General features: G+C 59.4%; 1 protein-coding gene across 7 annotated transcripts in view; it reads right to left on the minus strand.

Annotated features, from left to right (window-relative positions):
- The window catches only part of NAV1 (neuron navigator 1), a 209,578-nt gene that overhangs the window by 13,207 nt on the left and 174,361 nt on the right, over positions 1–22,010 (minus strand). For 6 of the 7 annotated variants that reach the window (XR_010839241.1, XM_059059033.2, XM_067027116.1 and 3 more), the window contains 13 exons: positions 20,078–20,216; positions 19,330–19,627; positions 17,887–18,580; positions 16,968–17,411; positions 16,271–16,312; positions 15,518–15,663; positions 13,720–13,890; positions 12,706–12,758; positions 12,000–12,023; positions 11,811–11,888; positions 9,181–9,264; positions 8,914–9,025; positions 1,266–1,387 (listed from right to left, as the gene is read on the minus strand). Coding sequence is in view for 6 of the 7 variants with exons in the window: in XM_059059033.2 (XP_058915016.1) it covers positions 1,266–1,387; positions 8,914–9,025; positions 9,181–9,264; positions 11,811–11,888; positions 12,000–12,023; positions 12,706–12,758; positions 13,720–13,890; positions 15,518–15,663; positions 16,271–16,312; positions 16,968–17,411; positions 17,887–18,580; positions 19,330–19,627; positions 20,078–20,216 (2,407 nt within the window). In the remaining variant the exon portion in view is untranslated. The remainder of the gene's footprint in view (positions 1–1,265; positions 1,388–8,913; positions 9,026–9,180; positions 9,265–11,810; positions 11,889–11,999; positions 12,024–12,705; positions 12,759–13,719; positions 13,891–15,517; positions 15,664–16,270; positions 16,313–16,967; positions 17,412–17,886; positions 18,581–19,329; positions 19,628–20,077; positions 20,217–22,010) is intronic. The other variant, XM_067027096.1, reaches the window with a different exon arrangement.

Consider the following 22,010-nt stretch of genomic DNA (forward strand, 5'->3'; position numbering starts at 1 on the left):
CGTGTCTGGTTTGTCATGGAAATTCTGGGTTCACTTCCTGTTTGTCTTAGACTTTTATACCCTAATCCCCGAAAGGTCTTTGGAAACCCCATGGCTGCTCAGAGGGCTTTAGAGTAACCTGAGGTCCAGCGCTCACCTCTCTCTCTGGTTCATCTCACTGCAGAGCTAAATCTTGAGGCCACCCTCAAACTGAACTGGCCTCTGGCAATCTCTTCCATTTGGGGCTTCCAGGGTTTGATGGATCAAAAGATCAGGGCGCCCGCTTTCCGGACAGGGGGGAGCGCGGTCTGACTGCTTTTATAACAGGTGGACTTTGGAACGGGGTCGGGGCCGGGCAGGAGGCAGAGCCCTTCCGCTCGGTGCCCGGCCAGACCTCTCCTCTGTCCTCATGGGGTGGCCGTGGATGGACATGCGGGGTGGGGGGGTGGGGCGGGCGCGTTAGGGGCTTGGCGGAGGTGGTCACGGTTAGTCTCGTGGGTGGCCGTCTCTGTTTAGGGAGAGGGGCTTGCTCTGGAGGTGGGGAGGGTATGGCAAAGGCAAAGAGAAAACGGAGAGGAGTGAGTGTCTTACCTCGTAGACCTGGAAAAAAATAGGGATTTGAAGTCAGCATTTTGAAGGGAAAAAAAAAAAAAAAAAGAAGCAACACTTAATCACTCATTTCACACGGTGGCCCCTGTCTGGACTGCACAAAGGTCTGTGGGGGGCTCATCACACGGGGACAGCGGGTGGCACACGCCCTCGTGGGCCCCCCTCCTCCACACGGGCAGCAGAGGGGCTGGAGGTGTTTTCCATCTGCCTCGATAGTGTCAGAAAGGGCACCCCAAGTCAGCTTAGGGTTGTCTGGGAAACAAACAAACAACCAAAACAACACTCTCTGGACCGGTCAGGTAACACACAGGTTCCTTCTGAGGTAATCTGGAAAGTTCCACAAATACCTCTCCAAAAAGTTGAAGAAATGACCTCCAGGAGCATCTAGAATGAGTGGCTTTGTTCATAAGATCTTCTGTCCACAGGATGGGAGTGGGTGGAGACAGATGGGGCGTTCCCTCTGAATGTCTCCTCTGCCTATCAGATGTGTGCAGGGCTGGAGGGGATGGCTGGGGGGGGGGGGGGCGGGTAGCTGCGGCAGACCTTGCTCTGGGCAGACGCCACCAGGGGCTCCTATCAGGTGGGACTCATCGAGCTGGGTTCTGGAAGTCTGGCTCCCGTGCTGAGGTGGTGTGGTCCCCCAGCGTCCCATGCGGCTCCCCTAAACCTTCACCTACCCAGCTCTTCTTCTTCTTCTTTTTGGCATCGGCCTCCTTGCTGCTGCCGATGCTGGAGTGACTGGTGATGCTGTTGAGGCTCGAGATGCTGTCCGAGGAGTTCTGCCTCTTGATCCGGAGTTCTAGGGGCCGAGCACAGACACGGTGGGTTTAAAGGAGACGGCGGGAGGCTTAGGGCAAGTCTCGCCGCAGGAGAAAGAGGAGGAGCCGCCCGCCTCCTCGTCCCCGCTCCTCATTCGTTGGGATCACCCTCTCAACGAGCCTTTACCGAATGCCCGTCACGGTTCAACGTAACCAAGGTTTAAGGGGTTAAAAAAAACAAGCCGGAAATGACCCCATCCTCAGGAGGCTCCCAGTCTAGGGGGAGAAAGAGCAGCACAGAATCCAGGGACCTCGGCTTGAGCAGGTGTGAGAAGGGGCAGCCCGGGCCAGGCGTCCACAGTCCTCTGGACACAGTGACCTGACGCCCTCAGGACTTCCTCCAGGAATGCTGGCTGGGGGCTCCAAGGCCAAGGGCCCCACATTTAAACCCCCAAAGCTTTAGTTTCCTCATCTGATGGGCAGAAAATCTTTGCAGCTCTCTGAGAAGGTCTGCAATGGCACCAAAGTGACGCCCTCTTCCACTACGGAGAAGGAAAGGGTTAATAAAGGAGACGGCCTTTGAGTGCTGAAAGCACCGAAGCTCTTCAGGTGGGAACGCTGGAAAATGATCGTAGGGCCGAAAAACGGCCCCTGCAAAGGCCCTGCGGGGGGCTGGTTGTGCGTTGGGGCTCCTCAGGCTGGGTGGCAGGGCCGGGGAGAGGCGGGAACAGCAAAGCGTGCTGGAGGACAAGCCCGGCGGGGCGAGCCCGGGGGGGCCCCTCCTCGAAGGAAGTGGGCCTTGTGCCGAGAGGACTGCAGTTTGAAGACCTTATTATGAAATCTTAGAGGTTCACAGGAAATCGGAGAGAAACGGGCGGGGGGACCCCCGCGTGCGCCTCTGACCCAGCCCCCTCCAGGGTGACCGCGCAAGTCTCGCAAGAACAAGGAGAAAGGCAAAGTGGCAGGACCTAGCCCAGAAGGAGGGGGCTAGAGGTGCCTGTCTGCAGCTGTTCCCCTGTTCAGTGCAGGAGACGTGGCTGGTTCTCTTCTCGCCTCTCCTGGACCAGCAATGGATCTTTCCACTCTAGTTTTCCCTTCATACAACAGGGAAAGCAAGATCCTAGGATCCGCTGAAGGAATCACCACGCCCCCAAAGCACACGGAAAACCCTTCGCTCCGTGACTATCAGACCAAGCTTCGCTGCAACCCAGCACGCCTCCAGTTACTTTAAAAGGTCTGCAAACTTCTCAAGGGGATACGCTTCACTGAAGAAAAGAATTTTTCGTTTGTAGAAAAATGGAGCTACGGATCCGTACATATTTGTTTATATCTGCAGAGAAAATTATTTCTGGAAGGTTCGCAAGAAACTATTAGCAGTAATTACCCCTGGGGAGTGGGATTTGGAGGCGGGTTCGGGGAGACGGATTTTATCTTTTACCACACACCCTTCTGTATACTTTACATCAGGGGCTGGCGAGCTTTTACGGTAAAGGCCAGACAGTAAACACCTGAGGCTTTGTGGCCATTTGATCTCTCTTACAACTACTCGGCAAGGCTGGCTGGCATTGAAGCAGCCGCAGACAGTATGCACATTAATGAGCACGGCTGTGTGCCGGGAAAACTTTATTTAAAAACAGATGGTGAGGGCTTCCCTGGTGGCGCAGTGGTTGAGAGTCCGCCTGCCGATGCAGGAGACGCGGGTTCGTGCCCTGGTCCGGGAGGATCCCACGTGCCGCGGAGCGGCTGGGCCCGTGAGCCATGGCCGCTGGGCCTGCGCGTCCGGAGCCTGTGCTCCGCAACGGGAGAGGCCGCAACGGTGAGAGGCCCACATACCGCAAAAAAAAAAACAAAACAAAAAAAAAAAAAACAGATGGTGAGCCAGATTTGGCCAATGGGCCAGGGCTTGCCAACCCCTAGTTCACATTTTCCTCCAGAACGTGTATTGCTTTTGTGATCAATTTAATTTACAATTAGTTACTTAACAACAAAATGAAAGGCAGCAAAACAAGTATCTATCATCAGTTACTTGGGGGTCCAATTAGCTGTGAGCCTGTCAATTAAATTTTTCAAATATGCTATATGGTACTTTTTTTTTTTTTTTTTTTTTAGCTGTACGCGGGCCTCTCACTGCTGCGGCCTCTCCCATCGCGGAGCACAGGCTCCGGATGCGCAGGCGCAGCGGCCATGGCTCACGGGCCCAGCCGCTCCACGGCACGTGGGATCCTCCCGGACCGGGGCGCGAACCCGCGTCCCCCGCATCGGCAGGCGGACTCTCAACCGCTAAGCCACCAGGGAAGCCCTATATGGTACTTTTAAGAGCAAAGGACGTGCTTTAGAATCAAACAATCTTCAAAAAGTTAAATCTTTTGTGCATTTAAAATTTAGTGCCATGTACACGTATTACCTCTTTACAAGCAAAGTAAAGTAGGCATCATTGCTTTAAGCATTAGTTCTCTGATGGCCAAGTTGAACCTGGGTCAAGAAGAATGAGGAAAACATGAAAGCAAAGGACAGGATTCACGTATCCATTGGACACAGAGAGAGCTGAAGAATCAGGAGCGCCCGGGAAGCTAGAAACAGAGCTCAACATCCCAGGCCCATCCGCTTAGGAGCTGTCTTTGTGCCACTTACTTCTCCTCTCTGATCTTATTCCCAACTGTAAAATATATTTTATAGGGTTGCTACCTGCAGGAAGCGAGTTAACGTAAGCACCACGCTCAGAACAGTGCCTGGCATACTAGAGGTGCTCAACAAAGGCTGGCTGCTTCTGCGGCGGAGGCCGGGGCAGAGCCCGCAGGAGAAGTGACGGGAGATGTGGACGCGGCCAGAGAGAAAGCGCATCCTAGACCCGGGGGAGCGGGCGCCCCTGCTGCAGGGTTTGCGTGTGTCCTCCTTCCCTTTGACTCGCTTTTCTGAAACCTTTCAAACTCACAGAAACACTTAAAGCACAGCACAAGGGGGGACACCCACAGGCCCTCCCCACCACGTAACAACTGATGCTTTGTTGTATGTGCACCAGTGCACACTCTCTCTGCGTACAGACACGTGCACACACATACACACACCCGCACGCAGAACATTTTCCTGAACAATGTGAAAGCAAGTTGCAGACGTGACACTTTACCACGAAACACTTCTAAGAATAAGGGCATTACCTCACAGCGTCAGTATCACACCTAAGCAAATTCAAATTGCAATGACTTCCGATGTTAACTGATGTGGCTGGATCACTCTGGGGGCAGAGGGACAGGAGGGCTGTCGCAACACAAGACTAGTTAGGAAATTACTGTGATAACCCAGCAGCCAAGTGACAGCCTAAGCCAGGGGAGTGACAAGACAGCGGAGGACAGACACACGGATCTACGTGTGAGTTACGTGCGGAAGCTAACTGACCACACGGGGTGGACAGGGAGACGTACAGGATGACGCTCCTGTCGGTGGGTTCGGTGACCAGGCAGGGGTTTATACCTGAAGTGGGCAACAGTGCAGAAGGGAGAGCGTTAATAAGCAGCTGCAAATAGAGGTATGGGACTCAGGAGCCTGACACAGATTAAGAAAAGGGACATAACAGATGAAGAAGTTGTAAAACCCATTCAGTTAATAAATGAACTCAGCAAGTCTGCAGGATTCAAGATGAACATACAAGAAAATCAACTGTATTTCTCTATACTAGTGATGACTGATCTGAAAAGGAATTAAGAAAACAATTCTATTTACCAGAGGATCAAAAATTAAATTCAGCAAAAGAAATGCAAGACGTATACTGAAGGCTGCAAGACACTACTGAAAGAAATTAAAGTATATCTAAATAAATGGAAAGGCCTGCCATGGTCATGGAAGGCAGCATTGTGAAGACGACAGTACTTTCCAAATTCACGTACTGAGTCAATACGATCTCTACACCAAAATCCCAGCCAGATAATTTGCAGAGATTGACAACGTGACCCTAAGATTCACATGGGAAAACAAAGGGCACAGAGTAGCCAAAACCATCTTGAAAAAGATCAAATCTGGAGGACCCACCCTTCTGATTTCAAAACCTACTACAAAGCTATAGTACTCCAGGCAGGGTGGTACCTGCTAACGATAGACGTATGAATGAATTAATGGCATAAAACTGAGAATCCAGAAATAAACCCATATATTTATGGCTGATGGATTTTCCTGCAAGACTGCCAAGATAAGCGAATGGGGAAAATAGTCTTTTCAACAAATGGTGCTGGGACAACAGGACAGCCTCTTATAAAAGAATGAAGTTGGACCCCTACCTCACACCATATAGGAAAAGTAACTCAAAATGGACCAAAGATCTACATGAAACAGCTAAAACTATATAAAACTTTTAGAAGCTAATGCAGGAATAAATCTTCATGACCTTGGATCAGGCAACAGTTTTTTAGACACAACACCTAAAGCACACACACACACACACACACACACACACACACACACACACACAAATCGAAGAAGAAAACAGATCAATTACACGTCATCAAAATGGAAAGCTTTGGTTCTTCACGGTGAAATGGAGCAGGACCCTGTGGTCCTTGCCACCCCCACGTCCTCAGCCTGCCTTTTGTCTGTGGAAAAACTTTAGCCAAAGAATAAGTTTAATCAGAGAAGTGAGAAAATGCAGAAACAAAGGAAAACAGTCAAAGGAGACCAAATAATAATAGGTTAGTCATCAAGCATAGTCAAGGACCTTTAGTTCCTCCTCAAGGGCTACAGATAATATTCTGAGCCGTACCCTGTGAGCTGTCTTATAGACAATGAGACCCCCACCAGGTGGAAGAAGTTAACTACATGATGACCGGGCTGTAGCCATGACCTAAGCTGCCACAATTCTGAGAACCGGCCTCAAGAAATGGGAACAAACCGATGCTGGAACTAGAAGATTAACTGTACCTAAAAGAATCAAGATGACGCTGGTCAGACCACCGATGACCTATTCCAAGATGACCGTCAGAGCTGCCTGTGCTGTTTCTGCACGGAGCCCCCTCCCTCCGTCTGTAAAAGCTCTTGCCCGCTGATTGTCGGTGGGGGCGGTCGGCCTTTGGACAGGTGTCTGCCCTCCCCACCGGACTGCCGGCATCCAACATAAAGTAAACTTTCCTTTCCACCAACCTGGCCTCTTTATTGGCTTCTGAGCGGCAAGCGGCCGGACCCCACTTTCGGTTACAAAAGGGACAGTATAAGAAAGTAAAGACAACTCCAACAACTTGGAGAGAACATTTGCAAATCATATATCTGATAAGGGGCTAGCATTCAGAATATATTACAAACTCTTAAAACTCAACAGTAAAAAGAAAACCTGTTTGAAGAATAGGCCAAGGAATTAAGTAGACATTTCTCCGTAAAGAGACACAATTGACCAACAGGCACATGAAAGAAGGCCCATTGTATCCTTAGCCACTGAGGAACTTATAACCCCAATCATAATGAGATACCACTTCGCCTCCACGAGGACGTGGCTGTCACCAAAAAGGACAACAGCAAACGTCGGCAAGGATGTGGAGAAACCGGAGCCCTCAAGCTGCTGCGAAGGACAGTGGTGCGGCCGTTTTGACGAAGTTTGGCAGCTCCTCAAAAAGTTAACAGGTACCACGTGACCCAGCAATTCCACTGCCGGGTGGAATACACGAAGAGAACGTGAAAACGTATGTTCACACAAACACCTGTGCACGAACGTCCACAGTCGTGTTCTTCGTAACAGGCAAAAAGTGAAAACCACCCAGTGTCCGCCAACCGATGACGGAGAAACAACGTGCGGTCCATCCATACAGTGGGGTATTTTATTCAGCCAGAGAGAGGAATGAAGTCCTGACACATGGCACACCATGGATGGAGCTTGGAAACACTGAACGGAATGAAAGAAGCCGGCCACAAAACACCACGGACCGCGTGATTCCATTTACGTGAAATGCCCAGAATAGGCAAATGCACGGAGACAGAAAACGAACGGATTAGTGGATGCCGGGGCTGAGAGGAGGGAGTGATGGCTAAAGGGGTTCAGGGTTTCTTTGTGGGGTGACCAAGATGCTCTGGATTTAGATAGTGGTGACGGTTGTAGATACAACCTTATAAATATGCTAAACCCCACTGAATTGCACATGTTAGAAAGGTGCACTGCATGGCATGTGAACTGTATCTCAATTTAAAAGAAAAAGAGCTTTTACAGAAGCTACCGGACAGACCTGAGCACCAGGGAGAGTGTGCACGGCCAGAGGAAAAAGCTGAGGCTGGAGCCCCGGACGAGATGTTTTCCTTGGGATGAGAAAACTCTTAGGATTTACTCTCAACCGCTTTCAAGCAGCTGTCTGTGTTAATTGTATTACTCACGTCGCACCCCGCGTCCTTAGTACTTATTCATCTCCTACCGGAAGGCTGCACCTTGTGACCACCTTCCCCCACCGCCAGCCCCCCACCCAGATCACCCCTCGTCATGACTTGCTCTAGCAAAGCTTGACCGGCTGTTAAATCCCAGGCTAACCTGTCACTCGGGCCCCATGGAATCCCTGTGACCTCTGTCTCACTGGAAGAGTCGATTCATTCCCCTCGCAGAACCGAAGCGAGGAACAAATGGGGTCACACGCACGTCTGCGCGCACACACGTCTATGTCAAAGCGGGAAGTGCTAGTGTCTCAGACTACTTTCTAGGGCACTTTTAGGTTCGTGGAAAATTTGAGCGGAAGGTACAGAGATGCCCCACTACCCCCTGCCCCCCTACGTGCACGGCCCCCCCACTATCAACATCCCCTCCAGAAGCTACGTTTGCTACAATCCATGGACCTGCACTGACACGCCACTCTTCCCCGGAACCCAGAGCTTACGCCGGGCTTTGCTCCTGGTGGTACATTCTGTGGGTCTGGACAGACGGATAAGGACACATATCCCCCATCACGGCACGCTGCAGAGTGCTGTCACAGCCCCGCAAATCCTCTGCCTGCCCACCTCCGTTCCCCGCCCGCAGCCCCGAGAGCCACGGCCCTGTCACCGTCCCCGGCGTCTCGTCTCTCCCGGAACGTCGTACAGTCGGAATCACACAACACGCAGCCTTTCCCGACTGGCTCTCTCACTCAGCACTGTACCCTTAACACGGTCGGCGTCTTCTCGTAGTTTGATAACTCATTTCTTTATGACGCCGAGTGACGTGTCCCGGTCTGGCTATGGCAGTTTATTCATCCGTTTGCCTACCGCGGGACGTCGGGGTTGCTTCCGAGTTTTGCTGACTGTGAGTAAGGCTGCCGTAGGTGTCCACGTTGAGGTTTTTGCGGGGACATAACATTTCAGCTCCTTTGCGCAGATAGCAAGGAGCCTGACCGCCGGGCTGTACGGCAGGAGCACCTCGCGTTTTTAGGAGGAAAGTGCCGTGTCGGCAACTGTCTTCGACAGTCGCTTGAGGTCGGAGGTGAGGACCCTCTCCTCTCCCTCGCCCCCTGGGGTGGCGGGGTCGTGCCCCGGCCCCCCCTCGCCGACCGTCCGAGGGCCCTCGCCTTCCAGAAGCCCGACGGGCGAGAAAGGCTGCAGTAAGCCTCTCTCCAGCCCTCCCTGTGGCCGCAAGGCCTACCTTTGGGTGAGGCCTCTGAGGCCTTGAGCGCCCCCTGAATGACGGCCTGGGCCTCAGAGTTCTTCTTCTGCAGAAAGTCTATGGTTTCCCGCAAGTCCAGGAGCTCGGTGTCCTGAGAGAGAAGCGAAGTGGCGTCACGGCTGTGGCTGGGGGACGGCTGGGCTCGGGCCTCTCCAGACCCGATGGGGGGGGCAGGGAGTCGGGGCAGGTGGAGGATCCAGGGCGGCACGAGGGCGGGCCCGGCCCGCCCCCACCCCGGGCTCTCACCTTCTCCTCGGCCGTCTCCGCCAGGTGCCGCAGACGGCATGTCATGCTCACCAGGCTCTGCTCAAAAGCCGCCACCAGGTTGGCCTGAAACAGACGCGTACGGGGGTTCGCCGGGTGCCTGGGCTTGGGGAGGGGAGGGGACGTCTGTGGGAGGTGGCTGGGCTGACTGCGGGTTCTCAGAGCGGACCAGCCCCTGCGTAGGGGCTCCTACACCTTGCTCCCCTCTCTGGCCCGAAGAACATTCCTGGGGGGCCCAGCTCCCTGAGTGACGACGCGGCCCGGACAGCATCAGGGTGGGGCGGGTCTTTGGAGGCGTCTAGAGATGCGACGCCTACAGTTCGCAGCGGTGGGACCGCCCCCTGCTTCCAGGGGGGCGTCACCTCGGGGGCCGCCGCTTTATCCTGGTGTAACGCCTCCCCCAGGGCCCCATCACTCCCAGAGAACGGGTTTGGGGCAGCTTCCCCCCCCCGCCCCCCGCCGCGCCCAGGGGGCCTCCGTTCTCGGGTTCTGGCTGCTCTTTCCCTGATCCTGGGGCTGCAGCGGTAGCTTGGGCCACCTCGCGGCAATTCCACAGCCTGGCCACTAGGTGTCGGGCCGGCTCCGCGAGGGGCCCCCAAGGGCCTGGTTGGGGGGAGAGGCAGGAACTCCAGCTCGGCCAGCAGGAAGGCCTGCAGGGCAGCGGGGCGTGCTGAGGCCGGGACCAGAGAGGGGGACGCCCGCTCTGGGAGAGGAACGGGCTCTGGGGGCCGGCAACCCCTGCTTCCCGCCGGCTGGTGGTTCTGCCTCCCTGGGGGTCGGCTGTAGCGTCCGCCCCCTGGCCTTGACACAGGCTGGAGGCCTCTCTGGTCCAGGCCGGGCTCCTTGGCAGGTCTGTGCCACAATGGGGTCACCTCCACCTGCCGGTGGGGGAGCGCCCGCCTTCCTGGCCTTGGGTCGCCTCTGTGATGTCCCCTACACCCCTGGTCTGTGAGCGCACGCTTCCTCGTGAGAGGCCCCGAGACCCCGGCTCCTGGGGGCTTTTCTGTGCCGGCCTCTTCCCGTCTGGGGCTCCCTCTCCTCGGCGGGGTGGGGGGGCTGCCGCCCCCCATCCTGTCCCTGCTCTGAGCCTCCCTTCCCCCCAGCCCCACTAGGGAGCCTTACGCCCTCGGGGCTCAAGCGGGGGTCTGGAGAAAGGCTGGCATGTGGGAGGGGGAAGGCACCCAGGCCGTGCCCAGCGTGGGCAGCTGGGGAGTCCCAGTGAGCAGGACACAAGGAAGGCCTGGAATCGGGGGACCCTGAGAACAGCAGAGAACCTTGCAGAATCCAGGACTCTGACCCTCAGCAAAAGCCTGTCTCCAAAATTCAGGACCGTCGTGTCCGAGCGTTTAGTCTGTCCTGTCTCAGCCAAAGGGAACTTCCTGTTCTAAGAGAGTCACCTTCTAAATTCCTTCTCTTGGCTCTGGCCCAGACAGGACAGCACGACACTGACAGGGTGTAAATGAGTCAGACAAGCTCATGCTCTCTGACACCCCTCCCCCGCTGCGGTCTCCCAGACATGAATTTCCTGGGCTCTGCCGGACGTGATGGCCTTGGGTGAGGCGCCAGGGACAGAAGAGATGGGTCTCGTTTCTATTACGATTCTCATGGGTCCCCAGTTGTGGGGGAAGAGGCTTGATAGGAGCTTCGTGCAAGCCAGTAAGAATACAACTGACCGGCTGAGAGCTTGGGAAAGAGAAGAAAGCGAACAAAGAGAACGGCCAGCGTGCCGAGGACACGGCTGCCCGAATGTACTGGAAACACGCAAAACCGCGGCGCAGGGCCTTCCACCTGATTCCAGGGAGATCCGGGCCTGACAGCTGGGCTCCCCAGAGGGGAAGGGAAGAGAAAAAAACCAGCAAGGACTGCGGAAATTGCAGACATGGTTACTTTGTGCAAACACTTGGAAAGCTCCGCAGATCCGGCTCAGCTGTTGTTTACAGCTTTGGGGGAAAATGGCTCTTATGTTCTCTGTCTGCAGCGCGGTCGCTGGGGAGAGGCTTCTGTGGCCTAGTCTGGGGGGCAGCTTCGTTTCTCCCCATCTCACAGGGCGGCAAAACCGAGGCCACGAGAAGCGCATTCTAAGCGGACGTAGTCTGGGCGGGCTGGGGGCGGCGACAGGAGTGCGGGCTCCCCAGCTGAGCCCCAAGAAGACGAGGCGGCCGGGGCCCGGGCCGGGCTCGCGGCAGCGCTGCCGCTCCCAGAGGGAGTCCTGCTAGCCAGCTGTGTGCCTGCCGGCGGCCGGGGTGGGCAAAGACTCGGGCAGAGGCACAGGGTCCCAGGGGGTCGGCAGTCCTGACGCGTGACTATTTCTGTCCACGGCCAATGGCAAGGCTGTTCCCACCTCCACGCAGAACCACCGATATAAACCCTCCTCTCTTTCTCTAGGGGCTTCACAGGCCACCGGGCGGGCGCCCCTCCATACCTATGAATTCGGGTGGGGGTGCAAATGGCTCCTCAGGGACACCCCAACTCGGAGGAGGAGACCAGCCCCCAGATCCTCCGCTGCCTGGAAGCAAAGCCCACGGGACACCTTATGAGACAGTTCTCCTGGGGCTGAACTCATCTAGTCTGGGCCCAGACAGCTGCCCGGCTGTCCCCTCCCCGGCACTCACGTTGGCGGAGAGCTGCGACGTCAGGGTGGCTACTTTCTCCTGGGATGACTCCAGTGCCCTGCGAAGCTTCCGGATTTGCTGTGGAGGAGAGGGAGGTGCACTTAGCGTTGGCAGAAGAGGCGTAAGCCTCGCAAGGAAATGGGGGGTGCAGGGGTGTTGGGAGGCCGGGGCGAAGGCTGGGGACCCTACCTCAGACTGCATCCTCTCCTCAGCCTGGAGAAGGAGCACAGAAGGGGGGTGGGGGGAGAGGGAGGGAGAGGGAGAGGGAGAGAGAGAGAGAGAGAAGGCCGTTACTACGGAGGCGAAGGCAGCGCGCAGGACTCGAGGAAGCGAGACGCAGAAGCGCGCCAAGAGCTTGAGGCCCTGTGGCCGGGCCTGGCTCTTCACGGGGTGGGCTCAGACCCCAGACCACGGTTCGATAAAACACGCCTCTGCAGCAGAGGTCACAGCCACCTCCGCCGTGGCCGGGAAGGCTAGGAAATGAAACTGCTGATCTGAGGACTAACCCTGTGGCCACCAGCTTGAAGGAGCAAAGCATTAGAGGCAGGACGAACCCAGGGACCAGCTTACGTCTCACGGGCAGACGCGGGCCCAGGGCCCACGAGGAGCGCGCGGCAGAGTCTGCAGCAGCGCGGCTTCCGGGGTCCCTGAGCGCGGCCCGCCCTCCCCGGCGCAGAACGCCTCCACGACCAGGGCGTTCTCCGTATTTCAAAGGAGGCACAAAAGGCGCCAGGGTCGCCGAGGGATCGGCGGTGAGGCCGGAAGGACCACCGAGGTCTAGAAGCGCCCCCTTCGTGCCCTAAGCTCCAGGGGTCCCCGCCCCGCCCCGCCCCCAGGAGGGTCCAGGGCGCAATGTGGCGGGGCGGGGGGTGGGGGGGCGAAGCGAGGCTCTTACTGAGGAGTAGGTGGAAGAGGCAGTGGAGGCCAAGGACAGCGCTGAGCCGTGAACTGCAAGGGAAGCAGAACACAGAGGGTTAGCAGAGCGCTCGGCCGGGAAACCCGGGGAGGGTTCCCGGGAGGAGCGCGAAGGCGGGGGTTCGGCTTCTGATCGCGGAGCACAGAACAGAGGAGGCGGCCGTCGGCCCCGCCGAGGACTCGAGTTCCGGGCAGAGCTGGCCTGCCGCCTCCGGCCCGCGCCCTCTGACAGCCGGGGCGAGGGCTCTGTCCTCAGCCTGCTCCCCCGGGGGCGCCGGGCTCCGGGAGGGCACGTGTCACCGCCTCCCCCATCAGGAAAGCACCGTGGCTGCTGAGGAGGGGGCAGTTCTCCTCAGAGCTGCTCAGAACGAAACGCAATTCTGCCTGTGCCTCCTCTTCGCAGTGGGGACCGTGCAGATGAAAAAAGCCTCCAAGCGCGAGACACTCATTCTGATTCTTCACGAGCGACAGCCCTGAGAGGACCGGAGCGCGTCGGCAAGGAGAGCCCCCGGGACGCGCGCCCTGAAGTCACCAAGTCTCGCCCCCAGAAGGCCGGGCTCCGGCTCTGACCACCACGCCCAGAGGGCCGCCCTGAAGCTGGTCTTCGGAGCGTTCTTGAAAGAGGAATGAGACGCCTAATCCTCGTAGGGCTTTAAGAGCTACCTCTGCGTCCCGTAAGCGGTCCCGTCCTCTGATGGCGGGGGCGACGGGAGGACGGTGGCGGCGTGCTCCGAGGGCGCCGTCCAAATCAGCCTTCCAGGCCGCCCCCCCGCCCCCGCCCCCAGGAGAGGCTCCATCCCAAAGCCCCAGGGCCAGACGGTGCCACCCAAGGTTTCTGGGCCCCCAGACCCTTCAAAGGGACGGGAAGGGCGAGCTGAAATGGCCCAACTGGGTGTCCTGTGAGGCGGACACGTGCGCGGTGGTGGCGGCAGCGGGCGAGAGGGGACCCGGCAGAGCTGGGACGAGCGTGAACCGCACCGGCGTGGGGTCTCACCGTCGTCCGTGGGGTCCCGGAAGGATCCTGACCGGGTCATGCCCTTGGGTCTCTCGGCCAGGGACAGGGCGCTCCCCATTTGGGAGCCGCTGTACAGCGCGAAGGCGGCCTCGTGGGTGGGGATGCTGTTGGAGCGGGTGATTCTTGGCGTGGTGGCCGCAGTGGGACTCACTGGAAGGACAGAGGGGGGACAGGGGAGGGCGGGGAGGGCGGGAGAAGAGGCAGGGGCATCAGCTTTGGGCCCCGGGGCGGGGCGCCAGGAGCAGAGGCGGACGGAGGGGCGGGGAGGAGGCCGGCGTGCACAGCCGCGCCCGGGAGGGCAAGCCCTGCGAGGAGGACCCCGCGTCTGAGCCGGGGGCGCAGGGCGCGGCCTGTTCGAACGCCCCTGCCTCGGGCCCGTCTGCCCCGGGAGGTCGCTGTCGCAGGTCAGGCTGGGGGCCTGGCGGCTTTTCTGAGACCTTCGCATCACTTGGAGGTGCTGATGAAAACGGGGTGTCGTATCTCTCTAACACACAACTGGCTGCCGCCGGGGAGGCCTGAGTTCAGGGCAGGACTCAGACCCGAGTGATGAAGAGAAGCGGCGAGAGACAGGGGTCAGGCTGTGGGGCACGCGGCCGGGCACCGCGCAGGGGAAGGTACTCCCCGTGAAGCACGCCGCTCGGGGCGCGTTCCCCGAAACACGGCCGGTGCCCGGCGTCACCCCGGCTGGGAGGCCGGGGCCGGCAGCGTGTCCGCAGCCCCGGCCCCCCGGCCCCCGCCTCTCGGCCTCCATGCCTGGGGTGGGGGGGGTGGCGGGCTCCCTGGACGCTCCGTGGACGTCCAGCCTCCAGAAGACCCGGGAAGAAGACAACCCCACCTCTCTCGGGTCCCTCTGGCGCGTGCGAGGTGACGCATGCGACGTGACGCGTGCGAGGTGACGCGTGCGACGTGACGCGTGCGACGTGACGCGTGCGAGGTGACGGTCGTGGCTTGGCCCGGCCCCCCCGCCTCCCCCTGTGTGGTCTCCATGGAGACGGAGAGCAAGCGGGCCCCGCCCTCGCTGTGAGGGCTCTCGGGGACCAGGTGACCTTCCCTTGAGCATCGCGCCCTTCTCTAGCAAGCTGACCCCGACTCCCAGTTTTCTCAGATTCCCCAGTCGTCCCACGGGCGTGTCACAGGTCCTCAGGTTTCGCTCCTGCCTCCCTTCGCTCCGCTGAAAGAGGCAGTCGACTCGGAGACGCAGGAGGGAAGCAACAGGCCGGCCCACGCCCTGTCCTCAAGGGCCCCTGGCACTCAGCCCCCAGGAAGTAGGGCCCTGAGCCCCGGCCTTCGCCCCTCCCGTCTCTGAAGCAGAGTCGCCTCCTCCTCACAAGCTTCCCCTTCTCCTCAGACACCAGGAAGGGAGAGGCCAGCACGGGTCTCCCTCAGCCCCGCCTCCAGGATGGGACGGTCCCGGCTTTGGGGCAGACCCACCTCTGCCCCCCGCCGCTCACCCCCTGCCTCCCCAGCCGCCCGACGCCGGGTCGCGGTGCTGGGTGCGGCGGCTCCCCTCTGGCTGCACCGGGTTTTGCCCTGGGCCTCCCTTACGGCTCTTCCGCGCCAACAGGCAGACTCCCCGATGCCGCAAGGACCCCGCAGCCTGGGCCCGGGGGCCACGTCTCAGGTCAGGGTCTAGGCGCACTCGGCCGTGCGTCTCACGACGGACGGGTGAGCTGAGACCCGAGAAGCCGCCGCCACGGCGCGAACCAAGTACGAGGTGAGACCCGAGGCCCCGCTGCCCTGCCCGCCGCCCGACACGGCGGCGACCAAGGACACTGACCTACGGTGGTGAGTTGGCCCTTGGCGCTCAGGGGCGCGGGCGGCGCGGGGGGCGACGGCAGCTCTGGCCGGTCGTCGGACTCGGGCAGCCCGACGGAGTGGGAGTGTCGCCGCTCCTTGGCCTCCTCCTGGGGCTGGAGCTGGTACCTGCGGGCGGCAGCCGACAGCTCGGCCTGGGCTTCTACCGCCTGAGCGCGGAGCTGGGCTCCAAGAGCGGGACGAGGAGGTGGGAGCCGTCGGGGCTGGCTACGGGGGTGGGGGTGGGGAGAAGCATCCTCCCGGACCTCGGGAGGGGCGGAAGGGCCGGGGACGTCGCCGCGGGGCTGCCCAAGCCGGGCCGAGATGACGGAGGCCCAGGACAGAGCTCGGCGTTCGAACGCCCCAGCAGCAGGAGTCAGCGGACTGCAGGACCCACCGCCCACCCGAGTGGCCAGAGGTGGCCCGCTCTCCCTCAGGCTTGGAGGAGGGGGCGGTGCTGGCGGGACCGGGGCAGACAGCACAGGCGGGTGCAGGGAAGTGCGTGAGTGCCACGTGCAAGCCCGTCTCTCCTCTGTCACCAGAGCCCCGGCGACAAGGTGACGCACACACAGCAGTGAGCCCGGGTGGGCGCCTGGGAGGATGTACGGGAACCAGGTACACGTGACCGGCCGAAAGGGGCACCGCATGCGTGACCGGGGCCCGGGACAGGGCGAGTTACGGGTTTGCATACAGACCAGGAGCCGCAGGTGGAGAGAGAAACACACGTGAGGGTTACCTGAGCCCCTTCTTGGGAAGAGTGTTGCGATCCCGCGGATTACTGTGGAGGGAAAAAGAGAAGCATGTGGGTCCATCTCAGGAACTCGAGTTTGGGAGCAGAGGTCTGACGGATGCAACACCGGGACCCAGGGCGTCCGGCGGTGCGTGTCCCCCGTCCCCATAAGCAAAGGGGAGGTCAGCCACAGCCGCCTCTGGGCTCACAATTTGAGAAACTTATCTGAGATGTTTGATGTTTTTCTCTGATTAGCTTCCCCCCACCCACCGCTCCCCGGCAACCAGGGATTGAACCCCCGGGCCCCGGGCAGTGAAAGCGTGGAGTCCTAACCCCTGCACCGCCAGGGAATTCCCTCTGATTAGCTTCTTAAAGATCATACTGGGGTAGATGAAAACCAGGATGTGACATAATAGGGACGATCGGGGCCAACGATTAGGAAGCAGAAGCTTCGGATGGCAGGTTAAACAGGTTAAACCAGTGGCGAGGGCTTGGGGAAGCCACTGAACGTCTGGGTACTGGTTCCTCGTGCAGCAGGTGGGAATCAGAATTTCAACCCAGCCGCGAACTCCTGTTGCGTAAGAGTCGCTGAGAAGCAGAGGAGGTCGCTGAACGTGCACACGCGTGTCGGAGGTCACAGGGCGGCAGCCAGACGCGGCCGGAGGCAGGGGCGGGCTCACGGGGCTCGGCCCCGCCCACCTACCTGTCCAGCTGCCCGGCCCTGGGGCTTCCGCTCCAGGTCGGCTCTTCGGTGTCCTCCTCTGCGGGGGCGGCGGGGGGCGCGGGGGCCGTGGGGACGGGGGCGCCGCTGGGGAAGGCACCGGGCAGGCTCATGGGCATCTGGAGGGACTCCATGCTCCTGTGCAGGCCTGAGAGCTTGGGGTACATGCGGGTCTCTTTGGGGGCGCCGAACCCGCTCATGAGCCCCAGGCCCTGGGAGAAGCTGGCGGAGTTGATGTTGAGGACGGGGGCCGGGCTGGGGCTGAAGCAGGAAGGGAGGGGGCCCCCGGCGGCCGGGCCCGGAGCGTGCAGGTCTGGGACCTTCGGCGCATGGGCGTCAGCGGGAGCAGGGAGATCCAGGCTGTTGGAGTTGACCTTGTCCAGGTTGGCCAGGGAGGGTGGCTTGACGAAGCTCTTAGCCGTGGCCCTGAGAGAAGCGACGATAAAACAGGACATTTAGGATCACGGAGTTAGAGAAACAACAGGCAGTCTGGATCTCAGCCAAACCCCGGTCCTGTTTCCTCGCTTTCGGGCTCTTTGCAAAGCACGGGGGGCTTCTCTCAATGCCGCTGGGAGATATGGGGGAGGAGATCTGACCTGGGCACCCTCAAGTCTTAACGCGGGGGCAGCACATGCATCAGGGAGACAAGAGTGGGTTTACGCACAAACGGATGCGTGTGTGAGAAAATGAAACAGCAAAACCACGCAGGCAAGAGCTCAGAGAGGCTCAGAGCACATCGGGGGCACTGAGAACAGCTCCGAAAGACGGAAGGGGCGCCCGCCGCCTGGAGAACGGGGGGAGGCCCAGGGGCAGCAGGGGACAGGCCGCCCCGTCGAAGGAGCACCAGGACCCCGGGAGGATGCCGGGCGGGCAGACAGGAGGAAGCGCCCGGCCTGGGTACCTGAGGGGGGTTGGCGGCAGCTCTGCCAACTTGGGGGCCGGGGAGTGGCTCGCTTGGCCCTTGGGCGTGCTCTCCGGGGAGCCCACGCTCTTCAGGGACACGCTGTCTGGGTCCAGGGCCACGGCCTTGGCCTTGGCCTTCTCCTTCTCCCGGTCCGTCTGGTTGACGGGGGCTGGGGCGGCCCGCCCGCCGGCCCCCTTGGAGGGCTCCTTCAGCCTGGAGGGCGTCGGGCTGCCCTGCCTGGCGCTCAGGAGGCTGGGGTCGATGTTGCTGCTCACGGGCCGGGGGCCGGCCCGCCCGCCCGTCACGCTCATGGAGCTGGACTTGGCCGGTCGGGGCAGGCTGCGGTACTGGATGTTGGAACGGGCGCCCGGAGCCAGGAAGCCGGGCTCCGCGCTGCTGGGCACGTCCAGGCTGGTCTTGCGTCCGTTCGCCGGCTTGACGGGGATGCCCGAGGACTTCTGGACCTTGCCGAGCGTGGCCGAGCCCCCCGTCTGCACGACGGTGGCCGTGCCTGTGGCGGGAGGGGGCTTCTTGTAGCCGAAGGACCCCGACGCGGATGGGCGCGCGATGCCCGAGGGAGGCTTCTTGGCGTCACCCAGGCGGTCGCGGCCGGCGTCCGAGGAGGAGCGCTGCAGGCCGGCGCTCTTCACCGCCAGCTTGCCCTTGTCGGCGGCCTTGCCCTCGGCTTTGCCTGCGGAGGGCGGACAGGAGTGAGTGCTGAGGCCGCCGTCTCCGGCCCCGGGAGGAGGGGCGCCGTGGGGCTTTAGGGTCTAACCGCGGGCGGGCGAGCGGGAGCCCCGCAGGCTGGGGACCCTTCTCGCCAGGCGGGACTGGCTTCCTCCGATTGACTGTTTTGTTCTCTGTTGTCTGCCGCCCCCAGGGTAGGGTGTCCCACTTTGGTTGGACCCGCCGAGCGGATCACAAAGATGATCAAGGAGTGACGTCTAACCCTGGTCCAGGGAGGGAAGGTGGGGGAAGCAAAGGGACGGGACTCAGCTGTGTCTGCCGGTGGTTAGGGACTAGGGGGGGCCTGGCCGAGGCTGCGGGTCACCGAGGGGCCCCTCTGGGAGCGGCGTGATTCGGATGCTGTGTCAGGACCTCCCTGGGATGGCCAACAAGCCCCCAGGAAGACGAGCGCATCGCCCGCGCGTCCCAGGAGAGCAGAGGGAACCACTGGACAGTGTGAGGCGGGGCAGGCCAGGCTCCCCGCTCCTCTACACCTGGGCCTAGGCTTTACGCACGTGGCATTTGTATGCCCGCGTCGGCACGACAGACGCCGTACTGCCCGCCTTCCCTGACTCGGGACGGCCCGGAGACTAGGGTGGACGGCACGTGCAAGCGGCGGGCGGGCCGGCCGTCTCCCCAGGGTTAACGGCTGTGAGGGAGCCGGGGAAGCAGGACTTGGCCCTGGGCCCCCCGGGCCCCGGTCGCTCGGCTCACCTGCGACCTTGAGGGCGCTCTGGGCCGTGTGAGTGATGGGGGAGGTGATGGCCACCGGCGGAGTCCTGCCCTTCTTCAGGGACCCGGGGGGGCCCAGGGCGACGGGCGTCTTCAGTTCCCCGGCCTTGGACGGGTCGTCGCAGCTCTCGGGCCGCTCTCGCCGCCACTTGGCCGCCCCGGGCTCCATCTTCAGGCTGCCGCTGTCGTACTCCAGCTTCCTGGGGGCCTTTTCCTCCGACTCACTGAACCAGTTCAGCGCGCTCTCTGCCAGCGAGCGCTTCTCGGAGTCCGTGCGCAGCTGGAGACGAGAAGGCAGAGTGGACGCTCAGGTGGGGAAGGGAGGACCGGGTGGAGGGGGGGGGGCTTTGGCCGCCGGGTGTCCCGACTCTTCCAGAGCAGACAGTGAGCCAGCCTTCCGCCCGCACCTCCAGGCCGCCAGAGAGGGCAGCACACAGACCCCGGGCTTCTCTTCCTCTCCGGGTGGGACGGCACATACGGGCATCCCTCCGAACTGGCGCGGGCGCTCGACAGAGGCCCGCCCGCCGCGACAGCAGCTCACGCCTCAGGTGACTGCCCGGCAGAGCTGGGGACTTCCTTCCACCAGCTCAAGGAGGACTTGGCCAAGGGCACGTGGGGAGCGGTCCCACGGGGCAGGTGAGCGGACGTGCCACCCCGCGCACAGGCACGGCCCGGTCTGCCCCGTGGTTCTCTTGCAGGAGGCGGCCTGGGCCTCCGCACTGCCACGTACCACTATCGTCGAGTTCCTGCGAGATGCCGTCGGCGTGGTGGGCAGGGAGTTGAGTGAGGAGCTGGCGTTGAACTCTTCGGAGCTGAGGTTGTCAGACGCGTCGCTGAGCCCGCTGCTGATGGAGCTGCTCTCATCCCAGCTGCGGGACACGAGAGAAAGGTTAGCAGTCGAGACAGAAGCCACGGCGAGAAATAAAGTTCCCATGACGAGGGCAGGACGGCTGTGCTCCAGCATACAGACCGGCCAGAAGGGGAAAAGCTTGGGGGTGAGTCCTGGGTTTGCCGGCAACGCAAAGAGTGACTTAAACGGCCTTGTAATTTGGTGACGTTCTTTCATAAAAGGAAGGCACTACACAGGGAGCTCTACTCAACACTCTGTAATAACCTACGTGGGAAAAGAACAGGAAAAAGAAAAGATATGCGTGTTAGACACACACTGAATCAAGTTGCCTTACAGCTCTAACAAGAACCACATTGTAAATCCACTGTACGCCAGTACCTAATACATATTAAGTTTAAATTAAAAGAAAAAGAAGGGACTAGCTTCATCTGGTCAAGGAAGATGTTATATCTCCTCAACAGAAAGGTGTATTATAGAGACAAGGTAATTCTTGGGATTGATCTAATCACACAAACCCATTCCCCATCCCTATAAACAGCCTGCATTCTTAGAATTACTGTATCTTTATTTCTAGATGTGTTCTCTAGGTATTTCCCCTCCCTTTTCTAAAGTTTTCCACACCTGATAACCAGGGCCGGAAAAAGACTGATCTTTTCTAGAGCCGCTTAGACCTATCACTTCTCACTGCCCCCCTCCCTCTTTATCGGGTTCACCCCATCCTGGGACCCGGTCCTGCTTCTCAAGAGCACGTACTGCTCTTCCGGAAAGTGAACCCACTTTAGGTGCCGTGGCCAAGCAGAGGGGCCAAGTGTGGGCTGAATGGTTTCATCTCTCTGCCAACTGCTTGGAATATCAGACTTGTGGTGCCTGGGAGAGACTGTCGTTAAACATCTGCCTGTACGTCTTTATGTCGAGAAGCCTGGTCCGTATATTCAGAGAGCCTGACACAGCCTCGGTCACTCTCCCTCAGTCGCTTGGCTATTGATTTTTGTGTTTGACAAGTTTCACAGTCAGAACGTTTAATTCTTAACATCTGAACCAAACGCCTCCTCCTCTACCGTTCACGCCAATCTCTCTTGGACCGTCCGTGCTTGCTATCACAAGTTTCTTTTTGTTCACACATTATTTTCAAAGCTCAAATTCCATCCCCTACAACCTTTTTTCAGAGGCCCCATTTCCCAAGCCTTTCCCCATTTCTGTGTCTTCCTTCTGGACCCTAAGAAGTTCTTCAGAGACTCCGCGTTCAGTTTTAGGGCTTCAGACTGAACACGGGACTTTAGTAAGACTTGAGTCACTCCGTGGGAATTCTCTCTAAAGCGTCGCATCTGCGTCCACAGTGCGTTTGCTCATCAGCTTCCCGTGTGGGCTCAAGAGGCTTACGATGTCTTCCGTGAATTAGCCGGTATCTGGGAAACTTCTTCCTGTAGGTTTATTTTGAGTTTCATACCATGGAACAAAAATCAGACACACAAGTCATCTAAGTGCTTGGCCCAGATTTCAGCTGGCCTCCGTCTGATTTATTTGCTGGGAATAGGAAAGTGGGTGGTTCGGACGTTTGGCTTGTTGCTCTGCAGGGATTAATCCAGATACATTGACAAAGAGCAAAGAAAGCCCGGGGATTAGACCACACTACAGAGTGAGCTGGACTTTATTACTATGAAACGTGGCCATTATTCAATGACAATCCACCTCTTCTCCCCCCACCTGTGACATATATTAAATCTCCCATTTGTCCTGGGCTAAAATATCACCTCCCCCCAACCCCATATTGTAGCGAACACCTACTGAGCAGGAAAGATCAATTCTGGTTTTA

Source organism: Kogia breviceps, chromosome 1, assembly GCF_026419965.1.
Source record: "Kogia breviceps isolate mKogBre1 chromosome 1, mKogBre1 haplotype 1, whole genome shotgun sequence".
Classification (NCBI taxonomy): Eukaryota; Metazoa; Chordata; class Mammalia; order Artiodactyla; family Physeteridae; genus Kogia; species Kogia breviceps.